Source organism: Poromitra crassiceps, assembly GCF_964638095.1.
Source record: "Poromitra crassiceps genome assembly, chromosome: 22".
Lineage (NCBI taxonomy): Eukaryota > Metazoa > Chordata > Actinopteri > Beryciformes > Melamphaidae > Poromitra > Poromitra crassiceps.
This window is the reverse complement of record NC_139647.1, coordinates 22,568,183-22,594,874: the sequence shown is the minus strand read 5'-3', so window position 1 is coordinate 22,594,874 and position 26,692 is coordinate 22,568,183. Positions and strand designations below refer to the sequence as shown.

Genomic DNA, 26,692 nt, shown 5'->3' with positions numbered 1-26,692 from the left:
ATTAATAGCATTTGGCACAAAGTAAGATCCGTTTCCTGGACAAACTGTATAAAAGATATTGCTTTTCTTGTCAGGTAGACACACGACGATGAACAACAACACCCAGGAAGAAACTGGCCCAGTGCCATACAGTAACACGACCTACGCCATAGTTTTCGGCTGCATCTTGGTGCTGGGTCTGCCTCTCAACGCTGTGTCCCTGTGGACTCTGATACGCCGCCACAGCCTCAAATCCCCCAGTGCCGTCTTCATGATCAACCTGGCCCTCTCAGACCTGCTGCTGGTCATCTCCCTGCCCATGAGGGTCTACTTCTACGCCACCCTCAGCTGGCCCTTGGGCATCCCCATGTGCATGTTCAACATCATGTGCTTCCGCAGCAACCTCCGCACCAGCACCGTCTTCATCACCTTCATCTGTGCGGACCGGCTGCTGGCGGTGGTGTACCCGCTGAGATCGCGCCTTCTGAGGTCCACCTCCAACGCCTGGAAAGCCTCCGCTTTCGTTTGGATCGTTCTGTTCGTGGGGAGCGTCCCGGAGGGCATCGCCTCTTCAAGAACTTTATACGCCTGCAATGCATCGAGCTGTTTTGAATTCCCCAACTGTCCCGTTGTTAGCCCGGCGTTGGCTTATCTAGATTTTGTCCTCTGCCTCGCCATCCTGGCGGTCAATGTTGTGTGCGCCGCTATGGTGTTTCGGACCCTCAGGCGTCTCAGTGACTCTGCGAGGTTTAACAAGATGAAGATCATGCTGGTTTTCGCCATCAACTTGATCATGTTCATCATCTGCTTCTTGCCTCTGTCGATGAGCTATTTGCTTGTAAATAGAGAACACCCTGCCATCAGGGCGACCACGTGTCTCGCTACTCTGAACTGCTGTCTGGATCCACTGTTATATTACTTTTCTTTGGATGCGTTCTGGAAGAAGAAAGAGGAAGTGGAACTTGCAAGATCGTGAGTGAAGATGAGGGATGTGTTTACGGCTTTGAACGTGGCTCAGCCAATCATATTCAAGGTGTGTGACTATCAGTTTTTTACTCTGGTACTAAACCATCCAATCACGTGAACTCCCATTCTGTTTCGTTCTGCTGTTCCGTCTGTATGGCCTCCAGTCCGGGGCGGGCGTTTTTATAAATGACAAAGTCCACGAGCCAATCAGGGACCTGCCACGTAGTTGACGACGTAACCGGCAAAACAGTAATGGCTGCTCCCATGGCTCTGCGGCTCCCGAAGCGACGAGCAGTAACGTTAACGTTCGTAGAGTTTACACAGCCGTAAGTTTCTCGGCGGAATAGGAGCTATTGCCGTTCTTCCAGTGGATTTGCATTTGACTGGATCCCACGCTGACTTGATTTGGCAATCGCTGATTGGCTGAAGGAGTTGTCTGTCAAGGCAAGTACTCCCACCCACCCAATGAAATTACTGTGGACGTAAATGGTAAATGGCCTGCATTTATATATCGCTTTTATCCAAAGCGCTTTACAATCAGTAGGTAGTCTACATTCACCCATTCATACACCGATGGCGCCACGCAGGTCGGGAGCAAGGAGGGTTAAGTGTCTTGCCCAAGGACACAACGACAGCAGCTGGGAGGGAGCGGGGATCGAACCGCCAACCCTTGCGTCATTGGCCGACCCGCTCTACCTCCTGAGCTAAAGCCGCCCCGACGTCTTGGAGTCCAGATGGAACCACAGAACAAAATAAAATGTGAGTTAACTCGTGTGATCCGGATGTTATACACCAGGCTATCCATTTTGTTAAAGGAATAGACCATCCACAAACCAGAGGGGGGGGGGGAGGGATTTCAAATCAATTCCTGTTTCTGAAAATAGAACACCAGTTCCTGGAATGCTCCACTTCCACCACAATAATAAACGGCGACGACGATTCAACTTCTAATCCACTTGGCGTGTTGAATGAAAAGCTACATGTACATTTACACGCATGTAAGACAAGGGGAGCGAAAATCACTTCTCTATTGTTTTTTTTATATTAATATTCTGCAGAAACAGAGAATAATTAGGTACATCCATATCTTATTTTAACACTATAATTATGATTATTGCTTGAAATGTTGGGGAGGTACTGTAAGAATTCAAGCTTATTCGATTCTGTAAATAGCTCTGGATTATTAAGAGCACCAGCGAAAGACCTATAATGAAAATATAAATGTAATGAAATGGCATGTATATGTATGTAATGGTTGGATCTTGTAATTAGTCGTATAAGTGCAAGTCTATGCGTATGTGTTTATATTTGTTCTCCTTGTATCTATGCGTTCCCTGCTATTTTCTTTCTTTCTCTCATTTCCTATATGATCTTTCCAAGAACAAAGTCTCTTTTTCCTCGCCACCACTGAGAGATGCTTCAATAGTTTGTCACTATTGCTCCAAATAGGACTTTGGTTGAAAGCTAATAGCTACTGTACACAGTACACCTGCCTGGGCGTGAATGAAACGGACGCACTTTTGACCTTGAAAAATATCACCGCACTACACTTCCTTTGTCAGACGTATACGCCGGGGCCTATTCATCTAACTCTGTTAATTAAAATTCATAGGAACAGACGTGGCACCAAGGTCGAGAAGAAACGTTTGCAAATGCGAGCAGTAAATGAACAGCCTCCCCCACCCACTTCCACACGGCGTTCCCATTTATAAACGCTACGGGAAGTTTCCCCAACGCCACCAGCCTGCCGCCAGGATGCTTAGAGGACAGAGACCGCACCCCTCCTCACTGCAGTTGTCTGTCACAACACACACTTAGGGGGGTGTGTGTGTGTGTGGGCATGTGTGTGTGGGCATGCGTGTGTGTGTGTGTGTGTGTGTGTGTGTGTGTGTGTGTGTGTGCGTGTGCGTGTGTGTGTGCGTGTGTGTGTGTGTGTGTGTGTGTGTGTGTGCGTGTGCGTGCGTGTGTGTATGTGTGTGCGTGTACAGTACGCTACGCCCTGAGGGTCCCTGTGCCACCATCCGCTAAATTAAACCTCTCCTCCTCCTCCTCTCCTCGCTGAGAGGGGGCGCCACCCCCCACCGCAAACACTGCCTCGCCACACTGGCCGGGAAACGTTCACCAAACGCCGCTCCCCAAAGCCCAGTGCAATTGCCCTGTTATTGTCCACTCATCCGCTGCCCAGAGGGGTGGAGGGGGAGGTGTATGTGTGTGTGTGTGTGTGTGTGTGTGTGTGTGTGTGTGTGTGTGTGTGTGTGTGTGTGTGTGTGTGTGTGTGTGTGTGGTGTGTGTGTGTGTGTGTGTGTGTGTGTGTGTGTGTGTGTGTGTGTGTGTGTGTGTGTGTGTGTGTGTGTGTGTGTATGGAGAAGGGGGGGGGGGGGGTTTCAAAAGAGTTGTGAGCACTCTCAATCGACGGTATTGTAATTTGACAGGAAGCCACTAAAAAGAGGAAGTGTTGTAGGTAGGATGGGGATAACGGAGGACTACTAGTATCTTCACTCTGTGATATCACTTTTAACTTAATTGCTTTATTATACTTGACAAGGGAAAAACTGAGGGGGGTGACGTGAGCAATCTGCAGAATTAATGTTCATTCAGTAAATGTATTTTCTATTCTTTTATGGTTCTTTATACTAAGTGTTTCTTCAGCAATGTGTCATCATAACCCAAGTTATGGACCATACGTGGCAACTCACGAGCTAGTTGGGTCATCTCCAGGAATTTCGTGACCGCGGAAAGCGGAAGTTCGTTTCACAGTTTTTTTTGTCATCTATGAAGGTTAAAAAACATATTTACATTTTTTATTTTTGAGAGCCCTGAATCCAAAATGGCTACTGTACCATCTGTCATGTTGGAAATTATCTTTTCAATGGTTTGGCCTACAAGACACTGGTTTCTGGGACTTTTTGGGCTGAGGAATCATCATAATTGATGTTGTTTTGCTGATTTGACCTATTTTTGACCTTCAAATCCAAGATGGCTACCCATTTTCAGCTCCAAAAGTTCAATTTTGTCATAGAGCCTTCATATTACTGTAGGGCCCTAATGAAAGATCTGCTGATGAGTTGAGTTATAAAGAGTAAAACAATATGTAAGTACACAGAGGTCATGTCAGCAGTCCAAAAAGTCAGCTCTGACTGTCTGTCTTCTCTAACTCCAGATTCTCACCCACTCGTGCCAGGAGCTCTCTTGCGTCAGGATCAGTCATCTCCTTCTCCAACACCTCCTTTGTGCCATCTTGGATTTTGAAGGTCAAAAATAGGTCACATGACATCAATTATGAATTCCTCAACCCCAAAGTCCCAAAAACCAACGGTTTCTGGGACCAGAAACCAACGGTTTGCAGCATTGTCGGCCAAAGCATTGAAAAGCTCATTTAGAACATGGCGGATGGTAGCCATTTTGAATTTAGGGCTCTCAAAAATGATAGATTAGTAATACAAATCAACCAATGATTTAGAAGTTCTATGAAGATCAATAATGCGTTCCTGAAAATATTACTGATTTTTGTTCATGATGGTTGAGTGTGTTTCTTGGCGTAATTGTTTGCCTTATATGATGATCAGCGAGAGGACGACGTTATACTTTACTATACTAAACCATGTTCTCTGTGGATCAAGTGTAACCACTAGAACTGCAGCAGGAAATAGATGCTGGGAAACACTTGAAAACACTTGAATTGTGGCGTTTGAAAAGTGCTTGGGTTTGGATGAAAGTGCTTCAAACTGCTTGAAATTGTAATTGCATTACTTTCATAATCAATTGCTCAATCTGAATGAATTGTTTGATTCGTAAATAAAGAAATGAAATGAGTCGGGGCGAGCCGAATTGCTTTTGCCTTTCGCACAAAATGAAGACGACTGGAATATGTGACAGTGAAATAATCACTTTGAGGGTTAGGGTTAGTAGTATGTATGTATGTATGTTGTTGTTGTTGTTTTTTACCATTATTTATACAGAAGGGAGTCTCACTAAGAGCAATGCTCTGTCTCTTTTCAGGAGCGCCCTGTTCACATTCACACACACATTCACACCTGGAAGCTGACCAGTACAACCAGTACAATCTGATCTGCTGGCCACTGATCAGCTCCACTGGAGCGGTTGGGGTTAAGAGCCTTGCTCAAGGGCACCTCAGTGGTGGTAATGAGGGAGGGGCAAGCGCTGCCTTTTCACTTTCTCCACCCAGACTTATCCTGCCGGTCCCGGGGATGGAACCGACGACCTCCCGGTCAGGGTCACAAGCTCGCTTTTCTAACCTTTAGGCCTCCACTGCCCATCAGCTGTGTAAACCACAGCTGGAAAGTGCTGGAATCTGACTTTGGAAAAGGTGTAGGACCCCTGTAATACAGTAAATATGCTTTTCATTTTCACTTTTTCCAAGAGGTTACATCCACAATTTATATAAGATTGGTATACACTTCAGACTGTAACTGCATGCATCTGATACGTTCTGGTACAGAGGGAGGAGGAGAGGAGAGTGCCAGCCAGGCAGGTGAATATAAATGTTGCTCTGGTGGGAGGAGAATATGAATGGTCCTCTCATATCAGTAAGTTGCTCCAGGACCAAAGCCAGGACATCTATGCTCAAAGCCTTTTGACCAGAACCTCATTAATCACACTCCCACACATGACAGAGAGTAATTACCTCGGAGAGAGAGACACATACCGATACACGCGCGCGCACACACACACACGCCCACACACACACACACACACGCACACACACACACACACACACACACAGAGTTTGTAATACACTGGTATGTACATGCATGTAAAGGTTTACTGTAGCTAGAACACGCACGTGTACGGGTGTGAACCGCATTTACATAAACATATTTCCATCAGGTGTGCACTAGTCTCCACACTGTATCGTACCGTTGTGGGTAACACGCAAAGCGTACACACACACACACACACACACACACACACACACACACACACACACACACACACACACCGAGCAGCGAGTTTCAAGGGTAGATCCTGCCACACACGGAGGGGTGTGTTTTGGAGGTGTTGGGCGGGTCATGGATCCCTCCTGCCCGGGGAGAGAGTCAGTCTGTCTGGCTATGATGAAATCCTCCACCTGTCCTCATTCATCAAGTCCACCACACATATTAATTATCACAAACCTTCAGAGTTACAGCAGAGGACACACACACACACGCACACACGCACACACACACACACACAGGCACGCACGCACACACACACACACACACACACACACACACGCACACACGCACGCACGCACGCATGCACGCACGCACGCACGCACGCACACGCACACACACACACACACACACACACACACACACACACACACACAGGCACAACCCACCCCCGTCGCTCCGCTTGGTCCACCCCCCCCCCCCCCCCCTCTCTCTCTCTCTCTCTCTCTCCTACACACACGTACACACATTGAATTCAGAGCCTGCACTCGAGTGCAAATTCAACTCTAGTTGCGTGATACTGATGATGTTTGTAACTGCCTGTGACACCGCCGGTCAGCAGTGTGTTTTTAGAGGAAGTCCAGACGTCAGGTAATTGCAAGCGGTGTCGAAACCCTAAACTTGGGTGCGATCACACCTACAGTTTAATTTGTTTTCTTTGGTATAAACCAAGGTGGGAAATCTGCCTTTGTTCCATTTTTGTGTTGGCTTCACTTTACCCTTGTTCACACAGGACGCCGAACGTAAGTAGAACTGAAGCTTGAAGCAGGCACAAGCTGAACTGATGCCTAACCGTTCACACAAGAAGCCTTCTCTTTTCCTCTCGGCGTACCTTGAACCCGCCCACAACTCCCATTGACTTCATCGCTGGCAGCTTCAAGCTTCACGCGTCACGCTTGGAAAATAGGTTTGAATCCTGACCGATCGCTTGAGCGAGGCGTGAGCGTGGCTTCAGCGTGACACGCGCGCGGGTGGTGTGAACGGCCTCACCTGTTAACAAGGACGCCTAAATTAAACTTGTGGGTTCGGCGTAGGTTGAGCTTAGGTTGAGCGTTGCTTCAGCGTATAGTGTGAACGGGGGCTTATGTTCACACTGACAAGTGAACCAAGGGCCGGTTGCACCAACTGGTCTTACACTGGTCTTAAGCTAAGTTGGTCGTAAATTTACGACCTAACAGCTACGCCGGTTGCACCAAGACGGCTTAAGCCTTATTTTCACTACGACCAGGCGTAACTCCTACGCCTGGTCAGGAGGAGGCGTAGAGCCTGCCTGTAACAGAGATCTCCGCGGAGACCTTTTTGACCGTCATCGTCGTAACACCGCCAGTTCGCCGTCTTTGAAAGCACGACGTTAGATTATAACTAACTAGTTGTGTGGCTTAGCCTTCCAAAATGTTGCCGTTAATTCTTTAGAATGTAATACATAGAATTGGGAACGTTACATTCAATTTCATTCAGACTGTCTTTCTGGCTCAATCGCCACCATTTTTCCCCCGGAGCGAGGGAGGGTGGGAGGAGGGAGGGTGTTTTACAGTAGTGGCTGATAGAGCGTAGTGGCACAGTGCTCCAAGCAGGTCGCGAGGCACATTTTTTGCAACATCATCCAATCAGGGTGCATTCCCTGGCAATTCACATGGACGCGCATTGCTACGACCAGCATAGTTAAGACCAGACGTAAGCCCTGTTGGTGCAACAGGCGTAAATCCATGGTCTTAACTAAGACCGACGTAGGAGTTACGACCAGGCATAGTTAAGACCAGTTGGTGCAACCGGCCCCAGGGCTATAAACTGATGTCACAAGGACTCACAAGTAGCTTGTTTTTTTGGATAGAGGTTTGGTAACCATAGAGATGTTGGAAGTCAAAAGAAATCTGATTCCGGCCCCTATTCACCTTATGTAGCCACACCCATTTGACCCGGTTGTGTGGCCGTATCAAAACTTCCGGCTAAAAATAAAATAAAATAAAATGGCTGGCTGCTCCAATATCATCTAACTCTGAATTAACTAATAATTTAGCCAATTGTATGTAACATACCAAATAAAAGCAAACAGCAATGTCTAAGAATGCAACGCCATGTAACTGGCTCGTTAAGTCTCGCATTCCAGGGAATTACGTTAACGTCTGCGGGTCTTTATTGACGTTAGTGGCTCGAACGCAACTCGGAGGAGAGAAAACTATCTGAAGCTTTCTTTGTTGGAGTCCAGGTATGTTTTACAAGAAAGTGCTCGTCATTGTCGACGATAACGTTATCTGACCTGGCTAACAGTGGATACACGCTTGCTTGCTGTGTACCGAGCTCAAAGTAGTAGGCTACGTTCTTTATTTTATCCACTGCACTGTCGGCTCCAAAAACAACTCTCTTATTTTGCGCCGTGACCGCCGGAAGTGTTAAAAGGACGCGGAAGAATTTGGCCCACTGTAAGGTGTGAACATAAGGTGAATAACTTTAGCTAAGGAAGATAATGATCGTGCCTATTCGCGTGCGTTCCTTCAAGGATTTGGGAAAGATGAGGTAACAGTATTTCACCTCATCTTGGTTCCACGTTTGCCCTCGGTTCTGTCGGTTCTGTCATTCTTGCCGAACATGAGGGAGTGCTGCCACATGCAGCCACCATCCATCTCCTCATACCCAAACAATTTAGCATTTTGGGCTGATTTTCTGTAGTCGGTGATTTCTTGATGGATTATGCTCCTAACAAACCACCGCACCACCTCGTGGAAGAGGGCCAGGACTCATGACATTTCCAAGCGTCTGAGGTGGATCGTTGCTGCTGCCACCCGAGTTGGAAGGACATTGTTCTCCTCGCCTGCCTGAAGTTCAACCACAAGCCCCTAAGTCACTGTGTCTCTCTCTACGACAGCTCTCAATCCCCCCGTTCCCCCACGCAGCAACTCCCCCAGAGCCTGTCCTTAATTGCGAGGAGATCATTAGCCTGAGTTTAGTCGCTCTAATCTTTTTTTAAGCATTTTATAATAAGACAGAGACCAGCTTGTATCCGTCGAGAGGCCTCTTTGAAGCCCCCACACGACAGGATTAAAGTCCTCTAAATGACCGCTTCTGGTCTCTCTGGTTGTGATGTCTCGGCGTTTAATCAGACGCCCGCCGTGCTCGTCACGCCCGCCGTGCTCGTCGCTCCCTGGTTTCCTCTGACACCAGTCCAACGAGGAAGCGCTGACCGTCTCCAAAAACCACCGGCCAATTAGAACGGCCGGGGAGAGAGAGAAAGATGAAAGTGTCATTATCGCGCCGCCCTACAGCCATACAGTACGTCCCACCAATTAATGAGTTGCCGGCAGCCGGTCCCCGCTCCCCCCCTTCCTGCTTCCTGCCTAGAGCGACGCGCAGAGAGAGAGAGAGAGAGAGAGAGAGAACAGAGGGAATAGTCAGCGTTCTTCAGCTAGTGCACAGACACACAGACACACAGACACACCGGGACAGTTAATTGATCTTCATTACGTTAATTACGGCTGCGATGTGGACCGGGGAATGAAAAACGGGTCACGCCGTTGAGCGACTCTGTCTGAACGTACGCGGCTACGCGGCTAAGCTATCTGCCGACCTTGAAACTACAGCGCCGGAAAGTAATGGCGCTGCGAAAGTGACTAAGTGTGCGCGACTGTGCGTGCGTGCGTGTGTCGTCCGGGGCGTAAATAGTTTGCTCAGAGGGCAGTTTCACCCCATATTTAAAGCTCCAACAATCTACTGTAAATCACTGTATATTGGATAGTTATCGGCGAGGCTGCGCTGATGGAATATATCTCTCTCCTCATTTGCTCGTCCTCATCGTTCTACATAATCCGCTGGCCGTAAACATCTTATCTCCTTTGTTTTTGCTCCTCACAGCACTTGAAGAGCGCCTTCATCAAACTCCGACAAACACACGTGTGTGTGTGTGTGTGTGTGTGCGTGCGTGCGTGCGTGCGTGCGTGCGTGCGTGCGTGTGTGTGTGTAGGTGTGTGTGTGTGTGTGTTTGATTTTCCCCTGTCCACCGCGGGGCACGCATGGCTGCACTGTCAGCAAAGCCTGCCTCGGCCTCTTGCATTTTTGAATAAACGCCAGCTGAGTGGGGCTGCTCGTGTATAATATCTGTCAGGGAGCTGCCACCCTGGTGTTCCCGGGACGGTGACCCCTGTCCCGTGTCCCCCCCCGAGGGAGGCGTGGTGACGGGGATGCTGCGGTGACAGGGTGTCTCCCCTGTCGATACGCCGACAACACCCGTGTCCTCCGCTCCGAGGGGCCTCCATCGCCCTGCCCCGCGCATGGAGATGAGCCCGGGACGCCATGCAGGACGCAGTGGATGGTTGGCGGTATAAGATCAACACAGGCTCCACGACCACGCCTGTCACAGAGATTGATGGCTCCCCCCCCATCTTGTCCGCACTATAAACGTCTTCCCTGCTGAATCAATTGAATCCTTCAGACAGAAGAGCCGTGTCAATCTTTCTTTCTTTACGCCAAGGCAATCGTGTGTGTGTTTGTGTGTGTGTGTGTGTGTGTGTGTGTGCGCGTGTTGTTTTTTTCCCCAAACAGCCATGTTTCCATATCTCACTTTCTTAAAGGACAACTCCACTGAAAAACAATGCTGATTAATTTTGCACAGAATCTCGCACATGTCCGAAAACTGTAAACAGTTTTGCAAACGTCCGTTTAGTTTGGCAGTTATTGAGAGTTGAGTTGAGTTAAAAGGAAGGTTTTGCCCATTTTCAATCCGCTTTGTATCATTATAATGTCGGCTATATAATGCAGATGGGCAGGCGTTTACCCTTGTCTTCATGTTTTCCTGCACTGAGACCTCTGCAGTTTATTCCAGGCAAAACCCGTCAGAATGACGCGTGATTCTGGACGCGGAAGTGACGTACAAGTTTCAAGTGACGTACAAGATTAAAACTCTGAACCACTCGGACTGACTATAAAAACCACAAAGCAGCCTGCAATGTTCAATCAACACATTTCAAAAGAGAAAAATGTCAGAACAGAATAATCAAAACACCTCTCACTTCACCGACCAAAATACCTCCCGTCTAGATGAACTCACCGCGCCTACGTACAGTATTATCTCCTGAAGACAGGCCAATAAGGTGTATTATTTCAAACTAACACAAGGTGTTGCGAGAGCAAACCTAATTAACTCTAGCAGTGTGGGCGAAAGAAGAAGTTAATTGGTTATTAAATGTAACGAGATGTGGTGTGAATTGATTTTTGTGGCCTTTATCATATGCATTTTATACCTATGTGTAGGGGAACGCTGAGATGCAATTTATTTCATTTGGAAATGTCGGCGCTTCCCTAAGTAATTAACTTCACTTTAACAAGCTTGTGCCCTTCATATAGTGAAACAGATGGATTTTATTCACTCAGCTCGCTCTGATGTGCTGCTGTATACACTGTACATGTGTTTAATCAAGCACTGTATTAGCCTGCCATCGCTGCCCACCTCTGTAAGCAGTATGCTATCTTTAAAAAGGTTGTTTCTCGCACCCATATCAGCTTCCACTCAGAGTGCAAACGCATATTGCATGGAATCATATGAGATAATTTGTCTAAGTTTTCCCTGCTGGGGCGTTCCAAACATGCTGGCCTAATCCCCCCCAATCACTTTTTAGGACCGGGGCTTAAGCAGTAATTCACTATCCAGATTCATAAGCACACCCCTTTAGGCTAGACTTTGTACTGTAGCAAAGCCCACTTACACTCTGTACAAAAAAGCACTGATCAGATTGCCTCGGCACCGGTGCATTCTGCCCCTCTCTCTCTCTCTCTCTCTCTCTCTCTCTCCCCACATGGAAAGAATCTATATGAACATATATGCAACTATATGCAACCTATATGCAACCTATATGCAGCATATATGAGCATATAGGCCATATATATGCCGCATATAGGTTGCATATAGGCCAGATTTAGGTGCATATATGCGCATATAGGAGCATATAGGCCATATATATGCCGCATATAGGTTGCATATAGGCCAGATTTAGGTGCATATATGCGCATATAGGAGCATATAGGCCATATATATGCCGCATATAGGTTGCATATAGGCCAGATTTAGGTGCATATATGCGCATATAGGAGCATATAGGCCATATATATGCCGCATATAGGTTGCATATAGGCCAGATTTAGGTGCATATATGCGCATATAGGAGCATATAGGCCATATATATGCCGCATATAGGTTGCATATAGGGCAGATTTAGGTGCATATATGCGCATATATAGGAGCATATAGGCCATATATATGCCGCATATAGGTTGCATATAGGCCAGATTTAGGTGCATATATGCGCATATAGGCCACATTTATGCCGCATATAGGTTGCATATAGGCCAGATTCAGGTGCATATAAGTGCATATACCGGGCATATAGGTCTCCTATAGCTTCTTTATATCCACATATAGGTACTATATGTGCACATACAGGGCATATATGTCTCCTATATAGCTTCTTTATATACACATAAAGGCCCTATATGTTCATAATACAGGTCATATAGGTCTCACTTCTTTATATCCACATATAGGCCATATATGTACACAATACAAGGTATATGCCTCCTATATAGGTCATTTACAAATCTGTTTGTATACACTGTGTCATAATCCATATATACCCAGCGAGCACAAAACGTTTTTTCAACGTTGATTTTTAGTTTAAATCTGTGTGATATTGGGTTTGAACGTCTAAGACCTAATTTCACCCTCTTTTCAACCGGCTAAAATGCGGTTACAACGTAAACGTGTAAAAAAAACACAATTTGGTTCATCATATTGTTAAAACATTTGTTGTAGTTTGGAATAGAGACAATATTGATAGTGTGTGAATTGGCATTTTATTGTCTTTTATTGGGTAACTGAGAGTTGAAATCTGATCTACACGAAAACTACATTTCAACGCATTTTATGTCACATGAAATATCATAAATATGGGACTATAGGCTATGTGGTGCCAGCAAAAAGCTTCCAGGACACAACTATGGTTAATAGTTTAGCGCAATACTATAAAATAATGAATTCAGTTCCTGCAGCAACGAGCATGCGCAAGTACTTACTAGCTGTGACTGACTAGACCAAAGCAAGTCTGCACCGGTCTGCACCAAGTGCGGAACGAGGTGCTCTGGGCACACTATGTTATTGTAACAGACTATACGAGGCTCTGTGTAGGCCTACCTCCTGAGTCTCTGGTGTTAAATGAAGTTAACCTCTGAAGCCGTACAGCCTACAGACTATAGATGCACACACACACACACAACATCATTTTAGTCTGTTACGATCGTACGCATCACATAAAATAACTTCCCGATCGCTGACAATTGTGGTCTACGTTGTGTGCAAGAGAGTATATAATGTGCCCGGCTCTCTGGTTAGTATAAGAAAATGTATAGCTCAGCACTAGAGCGCACGGCTTGAACCTTGGAGAACGGGGTTCGAATCCCGTGTGCGCTGCTATTTTTTTTTTTTTTTTAATCCTACATATAGGTACATATATGTACATATAGGTTTCCCATATATGGTGCATACATAAAATTGGCCGATTTCCTATATTATATGTACATATAGGTACATATATGTACCTATACATATAGGTACATATATGTACATATAATATAGGAAAACGGCCAATTTTATGTATGCACCATATATGGGAAAACTATATGTGGCCCTATATTAAAACATATAGGGTACATATAGATTCTTTCCATGTGGGTCTCTCTCTCCGTTTGTCTCTATCTGTCCATCTGCCTGACGATCTCTCCCTCTGAGGAAAGGGCGTTCTTACGAAACGATCAACTGAAGAGGAACTTGCGATTAGGGGGTTCACTCGTTGTTTCTGTCCTCAGAATAAATTTGGGCTTATTAGTACAGTGGTTCTCAAATGGGGGTCCCCCCAGTGGTCCGTGGTACTTTGCAAGGGGGTCCGTGAAAAGGTTTTTTTTTTGCAAAACCCTCATAGTTCAACGAAAATATGTTATGCTTTAAATCTAAAATGGTTCATGGATTACATTCTAATCTAACAAACCTATCAATTTAAAAGTCAAGCACGTTACCGTGGAAACAATTAAGCTTCTAAAATGGTTCATGGATTACATTCTAATCTGACAAACCTATCAATTTAAAAGTCAAGCACGTTACCGTGGAAACAATTAAGCTTCTAAAATAGTTCATGGATTACATTCTAATCTAACAAACCTATCAATTTAAAAGTCAAGCACGTTACCGTGGAAAAAATTAAGCTTCTAAAATAGTTCATGGATTACATTCTAATCTAACAAACCTATCAATTTAAAAGTCAAGCACGTTACCGTGGAAACAATTAAGCTTCTAAAATGGTTCATGGATTACATTCTAATCTGACAAACCTATCAATTTAAAAGTCAAGCACGTTACCGTGGAAACAATTAAGCTTCTAAAATGGTTCATGGATTACATTCTAATCTGACAAACCTATCAATTTAAAAGTCAAGCACGTTACCGTGGAAACAATTAAGCTTAGCCCAAAATCACAAATCAGAATGAGGGGGTGCCCGGTATATTTTCTATCTTGTAAGCGGTGTAGCGAAAATCGTCTGGTGGCGTTCATTAAATATTGAATATTTAATGTACAGATCTCTCCTCTCCAGAGGTCACAGGAATTGACCTCTGGCCCTTGCATCTGGGGGGGGGGGGGGAGCCGAAAAGGGCCCAAGATGCCAGCCTGTCTGGAAATACCAAAGGAGTGATTTCTAACTGCTGACAGTGTGTTTCGTCAATGTCCGTTCTGTCCGGTTGGTGGAGATTTAGTTCACAGGTCACACGGACGGGACCCCGGGACAGGACTCTTGAAGAAAAACAGTCATGCCCAGGCATTGAGTCTGGCAGCAAACAGTTTAGGAACTTGTGTACTGTACGTACAACTCATGGAGTGTTTGGTATCAATATTCTCCGAATCGCAACCCACATTGATCTATATAAATCATGGGTATGTTTAATAATGCTTTGTAAATGTATTATTTGGTCCCATCTTCCTCCTTAAACCAAAGGTCATCGAATGGAAGTGGGGGGTCAAAGGCTATAAACCACTTCACATTCCTTTTTAAGAAGAGCCAGCAGACATTCACAAAAAGACCACGAGTCTTTTTGTGTGTGGCAAAATGGAATTAACAAACCTCATGATTCTATACTTTGTCAAGTTAATTAGTATTACATACTTCTCGAGAAGGAATGTATATGTATAATGTGTTAATGTGTGTGTGACAATCATTTAATTTGTTACCGTAGATCTAACAGTGTTGACATGTTATCGAATCTAGGGTAACTCTTTTTAATTCACCCAAGATAAGTGATTTAATTAACCCATGGTTTTATTAGATATGTTTGTGTTGTGTACACATATATAGGATTTGGTAAAGATACGTGTTCCAGAAATAGTTTTGGTTTGTTCCTTAAATATAAAGATACACCACACATGTTTGATTTCAAAATAATCAGAATAATATGTGGGATGTAATTGTGAATGTGCCATGGCCATGAGGTCATTTGACGAGATGTTTGAATCGTGTTATAAGTTTTAAGGGAAAAGAGAGCAGAAGCTCTTCCCCATCTGGGCTTGTCTCTGGGAAAACACAGTCATAAATCTCTCGGCCAGCCTGACTCCATCCCTGTGTAACAAGACCAATGCTTGTCTATATCTACTTTGCTATCTTATCTGTTCATCTCTCATTTCCATCTATATTTTGTTTTATCACACCAAGAGTGATGTCAAGAAATATAAATATGCTTGTAAGAGAAATACATAGTTTAGTTGAGTTCTAAACCCATACCCTTATCTGAATGCAATAGGAGGCAGGGCCATGTTGAAAGGGGCGTCTCCCTGCCCCTTTGCTCCTGACAGGAGGAAGTAAAAAGTGTGGCTGGCTGCTCTCTAACAGACTTGTGCAGACGAAAGAAGAACTTCAACAACAAGGACTTTTTAGAACTCAAGAATTCAAGATGTAGTCCTTACTTTTAGGCCTCAAAAGATGCCATGCTTTTGAAGGCGATGATATGACTACCACCCAGTCGAGAGGCGTGATAGTCTGGCCAATTTTATATGCAGTCAGTCACTTGACAGCAGAGCAACAGAACACTGATGGACATTAAGCGTCTGATTTGAGGAGCTTTTTGGGTTTGATAACCAACCCACTAATATGATTTTTGGATCCCTTGGCCCTGACGGAGGAAAGCCGTGTCAGGTCCCATGACCATGAGACCGCTTCCCGAGAACAGGCATGTGGACAACCAAGCTCCATTCAAACAGTATTGACTCGACAAACGGCAGCAAGCAATAGTCTGGAGCTTATCGAACTAAATATAAGGCGATCCCCCTTTCTCAACGGGATGAGATAAAGACAATTGAACCAACAACCAGCCGGTTTTGAGACCCCTCGCCTGCCCGTCCAAGAGCAGACACGGCCACCCTTCGTTGCCATGGCAGCTCCTGCCTTCCGGTGGGATCCCAGCCGAGCCAGGAAGGCCGTTCTCCCACAGACGAACAGAGGGAGAGAACCCTCGACTCTCAGACAGGCAAAGTGACCACACGTTTTTCTGCTTATTGTGAGAGTGCTGTGAAGATAGAGTAACTTAGAATACTCACCTATTGAATTAGAATATGTATTTAATTAGGTTAGGTTTAAACTAGGCTTTCTTTGAATACCTTATTTCCTTTCTTTCACTTTTCTCCTACTTCCTCCTTACCTCTCAATCGAACAAGGTGTTATGCATAATACTGTGATTTTACTATTTGGTGGATTAAATAAACGCATTCTGTTTTGAAGTTAAAACTTGTTCTTTGCTTGTTATAATAATATCAGTCGATTAAAGATCTCCCTTCCTTTAGAACTGATTCTGATTCCTGTGACCGACGGCAGGGGTAATAGATTACTTATTAAAGTAATATAAATTGCTTATTAAAGTAATATAAATTACTGATGAACGTGGTGGTGCCCCGGGGTTTTGATATTAACTTATTGAATCAATAGTGATATCAAAATCCATATTTCTATCTAAATTCCTTACAGCGGCCCTTGGCTGAAAAGCATTTGAGAACCTCTGTATTAGTATATTTGAGATGTATGTACTGTATGTGTTCAGGTCACAGGCAGGCGCTTCACATTCAGCACTTGTCCTGAATGAACAGCTCCCTAGCACATATGGCATGAAATCAAAATACGTGCGCGTAACCAGTCCGCTGCAGTACACGCGTCCTGTCGGCCTAAATCACAGATCGGTGGGCCGCAAAAGAGAACAGCATCCCGTGATCTCCGCTCATTGAGATGCTGCAGCTCTTCCCAAATGAATTCCTGGTGTCGGGAATAGACACTGGTGGGAAAACTCCGTGCACAGGAAGTGGCAAATCGAGACGCAGAGGAGTGAAATATAATCTGCGAGGAGTGAGCGCTCCATCCAGAGAAAGCATGAGATATTTCTCTCTCTCATCCCTTTGCTATCTTTTGGTATAAAGCATCACACAGGGTTGAAAAAACACGAGTGTGCTGTATGTAGTAGTTTCATCACAATTTCTGGGTATTGACGTTCAAACGGTTTTCAAACTCAAAATTAAAGAAATTACGAAGCTATAAAACAAACCCCAGATACCACCAGTGTTGGGACTAACGCGTTATTAAGTAACGCGTTACAGTAACTAAGTTACTTTTTGCAGTAACGAGTACTGTAACGAATTACTTCATCAGTAACGTAACGTACTTACAATTATTGCGGTTTAAACAGGCTCGTTACTCGTTACTCCACGATTCTGTGCGGGACCTACAGCAGCGAGGGTAGAGAGGAAAATGCGAGTCTGACGGCGGTCTGATGAGGAAGTAGGCTAATCGTGCGGCACTTCTATACTTTCTAATGTTACTAGACCAAATTCTGATAGTGAAACGGGTCATTTTGCGCGAGCTGTGTTGTGTACGGTAACGGTGTTCACTTCACACCGCTCGGCGAGTCAGCAGCATGGAGCCCTCTACTCCTCGCTTCTCTCAGGCTGTCTGTCACCAGTGCCCTGCTGCACCCAGGCAAGCACAGCACTCGTCTCTCACTTACAGATTCCCCTCGCGTTGGAGGGTGTTCACGGTGTGTTTCACGTTGTTTGGTCATGAAATGGGGAAAAAATGCCTGCAAGTCTGCTGCCATTTGGAGATGAACTGCTATTAAAGGCAGCCGCAATGAGCGGCTGCTTTGGGGCTCTGCTCTGTCCCTATCTGCAGGCAGTGCTGGGCTCTGCTGCTCACTGTCACTCCGCTGTTACAAACGGTAACCACAGTGTTTATGTTGTTCAGCCAGGATATTATAGACTACTGATACAGTTGTTAATTATACAGTGCCAAAAGTGTACTGGCTACTTTTTGAAGGCAATAATAAATATGCCTCAATGTTGTCTTGTCCCACACTGTGCTACAGCAACCCCAAAATAATGTGTGTGCATTAATAAGAGAATTGAGAGTTAAAAAAAAAAGTAACTCAAAAGTTACTTTCCTAGTAACTAAGTTACCTGGACAGTAACGAGTAACTTAAAGTAACTGAGTTACTTTTCAGAGCAGTAACTAGTAACTGTAACTAAGTTACTAATTAAAAGTAACTTGCCCAACACTGGATACCACCTTGCCTCTTCTCACTCTATCAGGACTGCTCAATCTCTAGGTAATGGTAAAGCTTTTCGTTTTGCACTTTTACCAGTCAAACGAGTAATAATTCCGTTCTAGTGGTGGTGGTGGTGAATCTAAAGATGCACTGACTGAGTACCTTGGTTTTGTCGTACAGGGCGTGGTTGTCCAGCAGCATGCGCCTCTCCAGCCGAGCGAACCTCCTCAGGTCTCTCTCAAACTGCTGCGGAGGAGGGACACAATCGATAAGTCTGAAACCAAATCTCTGTTTAACTCGTCTGTGTTCGTGGCACTGAAAGGAAATAGTGGCCCTCTCTTCGTGGGTGCACTTTATTCTTATGTCAGAAGCCAGAAAGCTTTTTTGATATTAGATATTGCTGATATTTTTCCATGTTATTGTACACCTGTATATTACGGCGCTCCTATTGATCTTCATGGTAGGTGGGCGGCGTGCTTTAATTGTCGAAGATGCCCGTCACTTTTTAACCCGACTGCAAATCAGATTTCCCTGACAATAAAAATCTATCTTGACCTTGAACTTGTCTTTCATATCTTAAATTTACATATTTATACATAGCTCTTTAGTATCTCGCCATCTTCGGCTGCGCGGAGTCCTCTCTGAACTTCCCTACCGCTGTGCAACAATCTCTGACACTGGGGACCCTAACTGTCGCCAAAAGACTCATTCTGAAGGAATGGAAGTCCTCCTCTTCACTTTCTTTTCAAGTATGGCTGATGGACATGGTCTCTGTTATACAGATGGAGAGACTCAGGTTCCTGAGAACCAACTCGCTTAGAAGGTTCTTAACTATTTGGGACGCGTTTCTGGCCTACTTTGATGAGGTTAAAAATGACTAGTGAGCAGTGACTAAGGTTGGGGGTGATGGACAGTTTGCCTGGTTGGTTTCCTGTGGGGCCCTTGGGTGGAATCCTATGTGCAATATCTCTCACAAGCACATAAGCACCTTATGTAGCTGGTAGCACCACGTTACAATGCCTTAATGTCAATGATGTATGGGTTTTTTTTCTTCCTTTTTCTTTTCCTGTGTCACTCTGAGCATGTTTGTCTTGTTCGTTTATTGTTCTATAAAAAATTAAAAATAAAAAATAAAATAAAAACATAGCTCTTTAGTTCCTCCTCAGTCATTCCATTTTGTCACTGTTGAAAGAGTAAGGCTGAGTTCAAAAATGTTTCAGCTTCAACTAATTATCACCCAATAATAGTTATTGAGTTCACTGATCACCTGATCACTGGAAAATGTTTCATTTACGAATTAAAGCTCCCTGCCATCTGTTTATTAATAAAAGTGGAAACAGCACTGAGATAGTTTTTTTTAATGCATGCTTTTAAACTCAAAGATAATTCATTTATATATATAGATCGGTGTTATGTCTCACTTGTTTCATACTGCATGTATTTTTTCCTTTGCTTTCAGTCTCTTCCTGCCATACCTAGTTTTGTCATACTTTCTATGCATACATTTACACTGCACATATTCTTGACACATTGGAATCGTGAGTTAAATTAAGTTTAATATCTACCATTTGCCATATTCTCAATTATATTCTGGCTTTTTCTTTCTTGCATCCTATCGCTTTCCTACTGCAACAACCCCATTTCCCCACGGCGATCATTAAAGTGTCATCTTACAAATCTTACCTGACAAATCTACTTAATACAGTGACGAGACGAGTACCTTTAATTGGTGTCTTAATGCATTCCGTGCTGCAGCTACACCTCACTGTAACCCCGTATCTACTGTATATCAGCCCTCGTACCCTGGATCCGGTCCAGCCCAGGAGAGCGAAGGCGAAGCGATCCATAGGTGGGGACACTATGTCCACGCGCACCGCCCTCCAGTCCCTGGTGTCCCCCTCGCGCCTCTGGACTCCCCCCTCCACGTGGCTGCCCTCCAGCCGCAAGATCAGGAAGCACTTTGGGAAGTGGTCCATGGCCTCGAACCTGTGGCAGGGCAGCTTGTCCATATCAAAGGTGGAGGCCTGGTAGTCACAGTACAGCAGAATGCCCTGGTGGAGAGAGAGAGAGAGAGAGAGAGAGAGAGAGAGAGAGAGAGAGAGAGAGAGAGAGAGAGGGAGAGAGAGAGAGAGAAGACAATATAGCAACCTGTAAAAATAGAAATCACAGTAAGGTGGAAGTGGAGGTGGAGTGGAAGTCTTTGGAGACTAATAATCATAATGTTTTTCAAGGAGTTTTTATGTTTGGACGTTTTCCTTGTTGATGGTGAAAAAGCAACATTTATGAAGAAAGATGACTGTACTGGGGGGGTCATCTAACTTTTGGGGCAGGGGGGAGGAGAGGGGCAGATCCTCGAATACTGCCAGCCAATCAGAGCAGTGGCTATTTCTGGCTACAAGCAACTCCACCAAAACTGCACACACTGTAGCTCTTTGGTGGGGCGTACAACACCCAATTCTGTGCGCATTAAGAGATGCAGAGACGTGCTCAGTCAACCATGAGATTTACCTAGTAAATCAAATATCGTGTGAGTTTCTTATTCCGCACTGATTCTGTTGTGTAGCATATGGATGACACTTGTGTTTTTAGAATTTATCATATAGTGTTGTAGTTTATTGTGCTTTGTATTATTGTATTTTAATGTGCTGATGATTCCTGCCCAGGGAGTACAGAATGAAACTAGCCTCTGGCGAATAGTCTGGTGCAGTATGTTATATTGTCTGCTGTCCCGGTCAAATAAACAAAGAAAGTGAAAGAAAAAGATGTGTTTTTTTCTAGACTCATTGTAATGATATATATATATATAAAAAAAGGAAATGAAACACACCCACACACACACACACACACACACACACACACACACACACACACACACACACACACACACACACTCACTGCTGTTCAACAGACAGTTTCGCTCTAAGGTTTCCATTTGTGGCTTCCCCATGGGGCAGAGAACGTCCCAGCAGTGTCCACACCTGACACCTGAATTTAATGTGGACAAATAGAGTGGCGTCTCACGGGACTGTCAAATAAACACACACCCTGCAGGGCGGCTCCAATGTTCACTTCTTCATTACGCCAAGGTGACATTTCATGGACCACTGCTCTTCATCAGACTAAAAATGACAAAAGCACGACGCCATCTTAAATATACACATGATACGGTCACATGATATGATCACGTGAGCCGAGTCTCTAATCATGTGACAAACTTGGCTTCGACACGAAACATCCATATCCACATATACTGTACATACATACGTTCCTTAAAACATCTCTATTTGTCCTATTCACCTTATGTAGCCACGCCCATTTGACCTGGTTGTGTGGTCGTGTGACGGCTTCCGGCAAAAAAAAAGAGAAAAATAAAATGGCTGGCTGCTCCAATATCATCTAACTCTGAATTAACTAATAATTTAGCCAATTGTATGTAACATACCAAATAAAAGCAAACGGCAATGTCTAAGAATGCAACGCCATGTAACTGGCTCGTTAATTCTCGCATTCCAGGGAATTACGTTAATGTCTGCGGGTCTTATAGACGTAAGTGGCTCGAGCGCTCGGAGGAGAGAAAACTATCTGAAGCTTTCTTTGTTGGAGTCCAGGTACAGTATGTTTTACAAGAAAGTGCTCATCATTGTCGACGATAACGTTATCTGACCTGGCTAACAGTGGATACTCTGCTTGCTTGCTGTGTACCGAAAACATCTGCTGTACCTCAAAGTAGTAGGCTACGTTCTTTGTTTTACACCCTGCGCTGTCCGCTACAAAAACAACTCTCTTCTTCATGACGTTCTTTCATATTTGGCGCCGTGACCGCCGGAAGTGTTAACACGACCCGGAAGAATTTGACCAATTTCACAAGGTGAAATATTCTCAGCCAGAGACAGAGATCAAAAGAAAATACAAAGAATACAAAATACAAGTAATACACAGAATATAATAGTAGCAAGTCGTGGGTTAAGGGAGTCACAAAAAGGGGCCAATGTCCATTTCCTCATTGAGGCCCTTGAGGTGACATAAGTGTGTAGATCCAGATCAAACCACTTCAATCTTATGAACCACAATGTTACGTCTCTCGGTTCTATTGGAACTCAACATGTCCAACTCCCACGGAGGGAGGGAGGGAGGGAGGGAGAGAGAGAGGGAGGGAGGGAGGGAGGGAGGGAGGGAGAGAGAGAGGGAGGGAGGGAGGGAGGGAGGGAGAGAGAGAGGGAGGGAGGGAGGGAGGGAGGGAGGGAGACAAACCTCTTTTGAAACGTGAACTATTCTGGATCTACAGATGATGATGATGATGATAATATGCTACAGACACTATAAGGTCACGGACATATGCCCCCTTTTTCTGTACAAGAGTCAGGCCCTCCTTTTTTCTGCACCAAGCCTGATTTGAGTGTTTGTCAAAGAGAGACTTTTGGAAGCCCAGGTGCTGGTTCTGTGTTGCTGGGCTTGGCAGCAGCATCTGAGGGGAGCCCGTTACCCCAAAAGACAGATCTGTGGCAACAGCCTTTGTCTTACCACCGTGTTTTCCCACACTCCCATGACTCTTCCTTAAGTTCCATTTGAAAGGCATGTTTACCGCTCTCGTGCTCAGGCACTGTGAAATAGGAGAGAGCAGGTAAGACAGGCTCACAGGCTGGTCTCACTGCAGGTGTTCTGCCCCCTGCTGGTTTGCTGTGGATGATGTGCTTTCATTCTGTAGTACGACTGTACTTCTTTGATTAGGACGCCCTATTTTATGATGCGTATGTGCATGGGCGTCGTTAGGCCTGAGCATTGGGGGGGCTCTTCACCTTATGTAGCTCCGCCCATTTGACCCATAGAGACAGTCCGCATGTCTGGGAACGCCCACAAAATGTTAAACGGCTGGCGCGCGAGTGGGGTAAAACCGCCGATATATCTCATGGGCTGACTCACCAAAAGACGGTGCTGCGGCTCTAAACTACAGGTTTGGGGGTTCTAGAACAAGACGTCTGCTCAGATGTGCGTTTACTGCGGTGGTTAAATCCCTGATCATGTCTGCCTGGGCTGGGCTATCAGCTAAATTCTAACTTTGCTGAATGCATAGAACAGGGGTTTTTACCCCACCCTGACCACGCCCCCAGCCAGGCTCGTCTACGACGAGACGTGGCCTCAACCTATAGTGTCACGACGTCCTGTTCAAAATGCCAGCTGTTTTACCTGCTCAAACCTACTTTGACTCACATATGAGTCAGACTAGGTTTATGAGTCGCAGGAAGTGTAAACACAATCGGAACCTCCGATTGTGTTTACACTTCCTGTTAGTCTCTCATGCCAGACTGCCTCTTCTACATCAGGTGAATAGCTGAGAGGCTGAGAGGTTGCGCCCCTCAGTCCTTACATAGCATTGTAAAGGTTAACAACGGAGAACATTCCAGTTGGGCTCATCTGAGGATGATCTAATCATAATTGATGGCCAGTGTTACGGACACCATTTTGGGTCTTTATCCCCCCCTCCCTTTTCAATCATCTTTATGGAGCTGATTGTAAATATGAGATATGTCACAGCTAATGCTTATCAGTGTCATTTATTGAGTTATCAAAGGGTTATCGACGCCAGTGAGTGACGAGGACACGGACCGCTGTGTGAACACAACATATGCTCTGACTTGTCATGTCTAATTTGAGCGCGGGAGTATAGTGGAAAAAGGGGCTGGTCGTCGAGTGTGAGATTCAGCAGAGGAGGATGAGGCACATTTCTCTGGTAAACGGTTCCACTCTGCAGATAATGGAAATGTCTGCCAAGTAAGATGTCAGCGAGAAGAAGAGAGAGCGGGACACTGATGAGAAATAATGCTAGACGTGTGGGAGAGGAAGTGAGATGGAGAGAGTGCAAGAGAGTCAGAGAAGACAGGTTTTAGAGCAAGAGAAAATCTAAGGAGGAGTAAATGGCAGGATAGAGAGAGAGGGAGAGTCTCTACGAATTGATTTCCTCGGGGCTTTGGCCGGCCGGGCTGATTATGCGTTACCCTGGATGCAGGAGTGCTAAGGCGATTAACATTACAAATTGTCAATTTAATTCCGGCGCCCGGCGTAATTGTTGGGGTAGCGAGCTCCTCTCGCAGGCCATCAATTTGGCCGCTCTCTCCTCAAAGGGCAATAATTGGGGGAGGAAGTGCGGCGAGCGACCACTCTTCCTGTCCAAACCGTTGACTGAGGTTAATCACGAGACATTAAACACCTCGTCAGCGTGGCGCCCAGTGGCCTGACCGTCTTACTGCACGCCACCGTCACTTATCAGAAGAGAGGACAGCGCCTCCCGGAGGGCATCGAAGCGGGGAGAGAGATGTGTCGGAGAAGTCAGTAAAGGCTTGAGTGACATGTGGGGACCCGATCTCGGAGAAATCGCGAGACCCCTACTTACTTCGACTCCTCTGATTATCTTCCGGGGCCGACCCATTAATCGTCCGGGCGCGGGGCAAAAATCCCCCGACGTCGCCCCCCCTTTCCTCGCTTCACTCCTGGACTCTCTCTCTCTCTGCAATTACAGATAACTGCCAGGCGTCCAGCCGAGGTCCATTGATTTTCTCATTATGCATATTCAGTTGATTTTGTGTTTGCCTCGCCTGTCTTTGTGTTCTGCTCTGTGTGTCTGTGTCCAGTTCCCAAACATCCAGACCCTCAACTGCGATAATTGGTTTTAGCTGTTCTGCAATTACCTGATCATCCGTGTCGCTGCCTCCTCTGCGTGATCTACCAGCCAATGTTCTGCCGGTCCATCAAAGCACACCTGTCTCTACTTATCCTTAGCTAGATGAGGTATGGTGTTGTCAGTCAGTCTTTGCCAGTTCAGTGTGTCCAGCCTTTTTCCTGTAGGGCATAATCCGTCTACTGGATTCGGTCTACTCGGGACGGCCCGGTGGCTCAGTGGTCAGCACTGTTGCCTCACAGCAAGAAGGTCCCGGGTTCGAACCCCAGGTCCGTCCCAGGTCCTTTCTGTGTGGAGTTTGCATGTTCTCCCCGTGTTCGTGTGGGTTTTCTCCGGGTGCTCCGGTTTCCACCCACCATCAAAGACATGTATGTTAGGGTTAAGACTCCTGTCAGTGCCCCTGACCAAGGTACTGGCAAAAGAACTGGAGTTGGTCCCCGGGCGCTGCACTGCAGCTGCCCACTGCTCCTAGTTCTAGGAAGGTTCCTAGTAGAGGATGGGTCAAATGCAGAGGATATATTTCCCCATGGGGATAAATAAAGGAGAACTTAACTGAACTTAACTGAACTTACTGTTGCCTGGATCATCTGGTTCTGACTTGGATTTGGACTTTGGTTTTGGGCTCAGTAAAGACCGTTGAACTTCTCCCCTCGCCTCTGCCTGGTGTAGCAGGCAGGGAGAGGGATTCTTAAAGTTCGCTTTATGTTCAGTAATAGCTTAGCTAAAGGCAGTGACAGTTCCCACTTCGATAATGAGGGCAGAATGACAGCATTAAAGGATTTAAACACTGACTAATCTGAAATTCAAATCCCCCCGAGCCACACTTGAGACAAGTTGTGGGAGGAAAATGTCTGCAGAGCCCCATCTCCTACATAAGGCGGTAAATGTAGGTCACTTATATTTTGGCTCCTTCCTGAGGCCTGGCAGTTCACTTCCTACTGACGCCTTAAGAGAAAAGTACTAATGACTTATGGTGACAGTTGCACAGGCCCTTAAATACCTGGATACAGATGGCCTTCTTTGGATCAGGCTTGTTGCCCTCCTGCTTACATACGTACATACGTACATACTGTATCCACCTTATTTTTGGTGGCCATTTTGCCTTACGTTAACTATGGGTTCTATTTCCGGTGTAACCAATTTAGATAACCCCCCAGCCCCCGAAAAAAAAACGTCTATGAGGATTTTACCCTTTTATAGCAGAGCCATTCTGCTCTACAGCCGTGTCGTTCGGGTGCTGGGATAACCTAATGCATTGTGGGTAGTCGGCTACTAACTGTGGCTAATGTTAGCGGCTAGCTAGCTATGTTACATGGCAGTAAAACGTCACCAAATTGATTTAACTTTTAACCATTTCGAGTAACACACATTTCGAGTTTCCATACGGACCTCCAGTTACAGTAGTTGTTTATAACGTGACTATATTTATAACTTTAATAACGGACTCCAGCTTCCGGTTTATAATTCGGGTCTGCAGCCAGAGTATAACAAAGGAAATGGCAAGCGGCAACAATG

The 26,692-nt window shown here is 45.4% G+C and overlaps 2 protein-coding genes across 2 annotated transcripts in view; one reads left to right on the top strand and one right to left on the bottom strand.

Annotated features, from left to right (window-relative positions):
• Nucleotides 1-26,237, bottom strand: part of LOC310796421 (DNA nucleotidylexotransferase-like) — a gene marked incomplete at both ends in the record, with an annotated part of 53,998 nt that extends 27,761 nt beyond the window's left edge. The window contains 3 exons of the mRNA XM_083658608.1: nt 18,667-18,750; nt 20,307-20,555; nt 26,178-26,237. Coding sequence (XP_083514734.1) covers nt 18,667-18,750; nt 20,307-20,555; nt 26,178-26,237 — 393 coding nt within the window. The remainder of the gene's footprint in view (nt 1-18,666; nt 18,751-20,306; nt 20,556-26,177) is intronic.
• Nucleotides 89-955, top strand: LOC310796060 (lysophosphatidic acid receptor 6-like; the record flags this gene model as incomplete). Its single annotated transcript, XM_083658213.1, has 1 exon — nt 89-955. The coding sequence occupies one exon, from the start codon at nt 89-91 to the stop codon at nt 953-955; it is 867 nt and encodes a 288-aa protein (XP_083514339.1).
• Nucleotides 26,238-26,692: the final 455 nt, after the last annotated feature.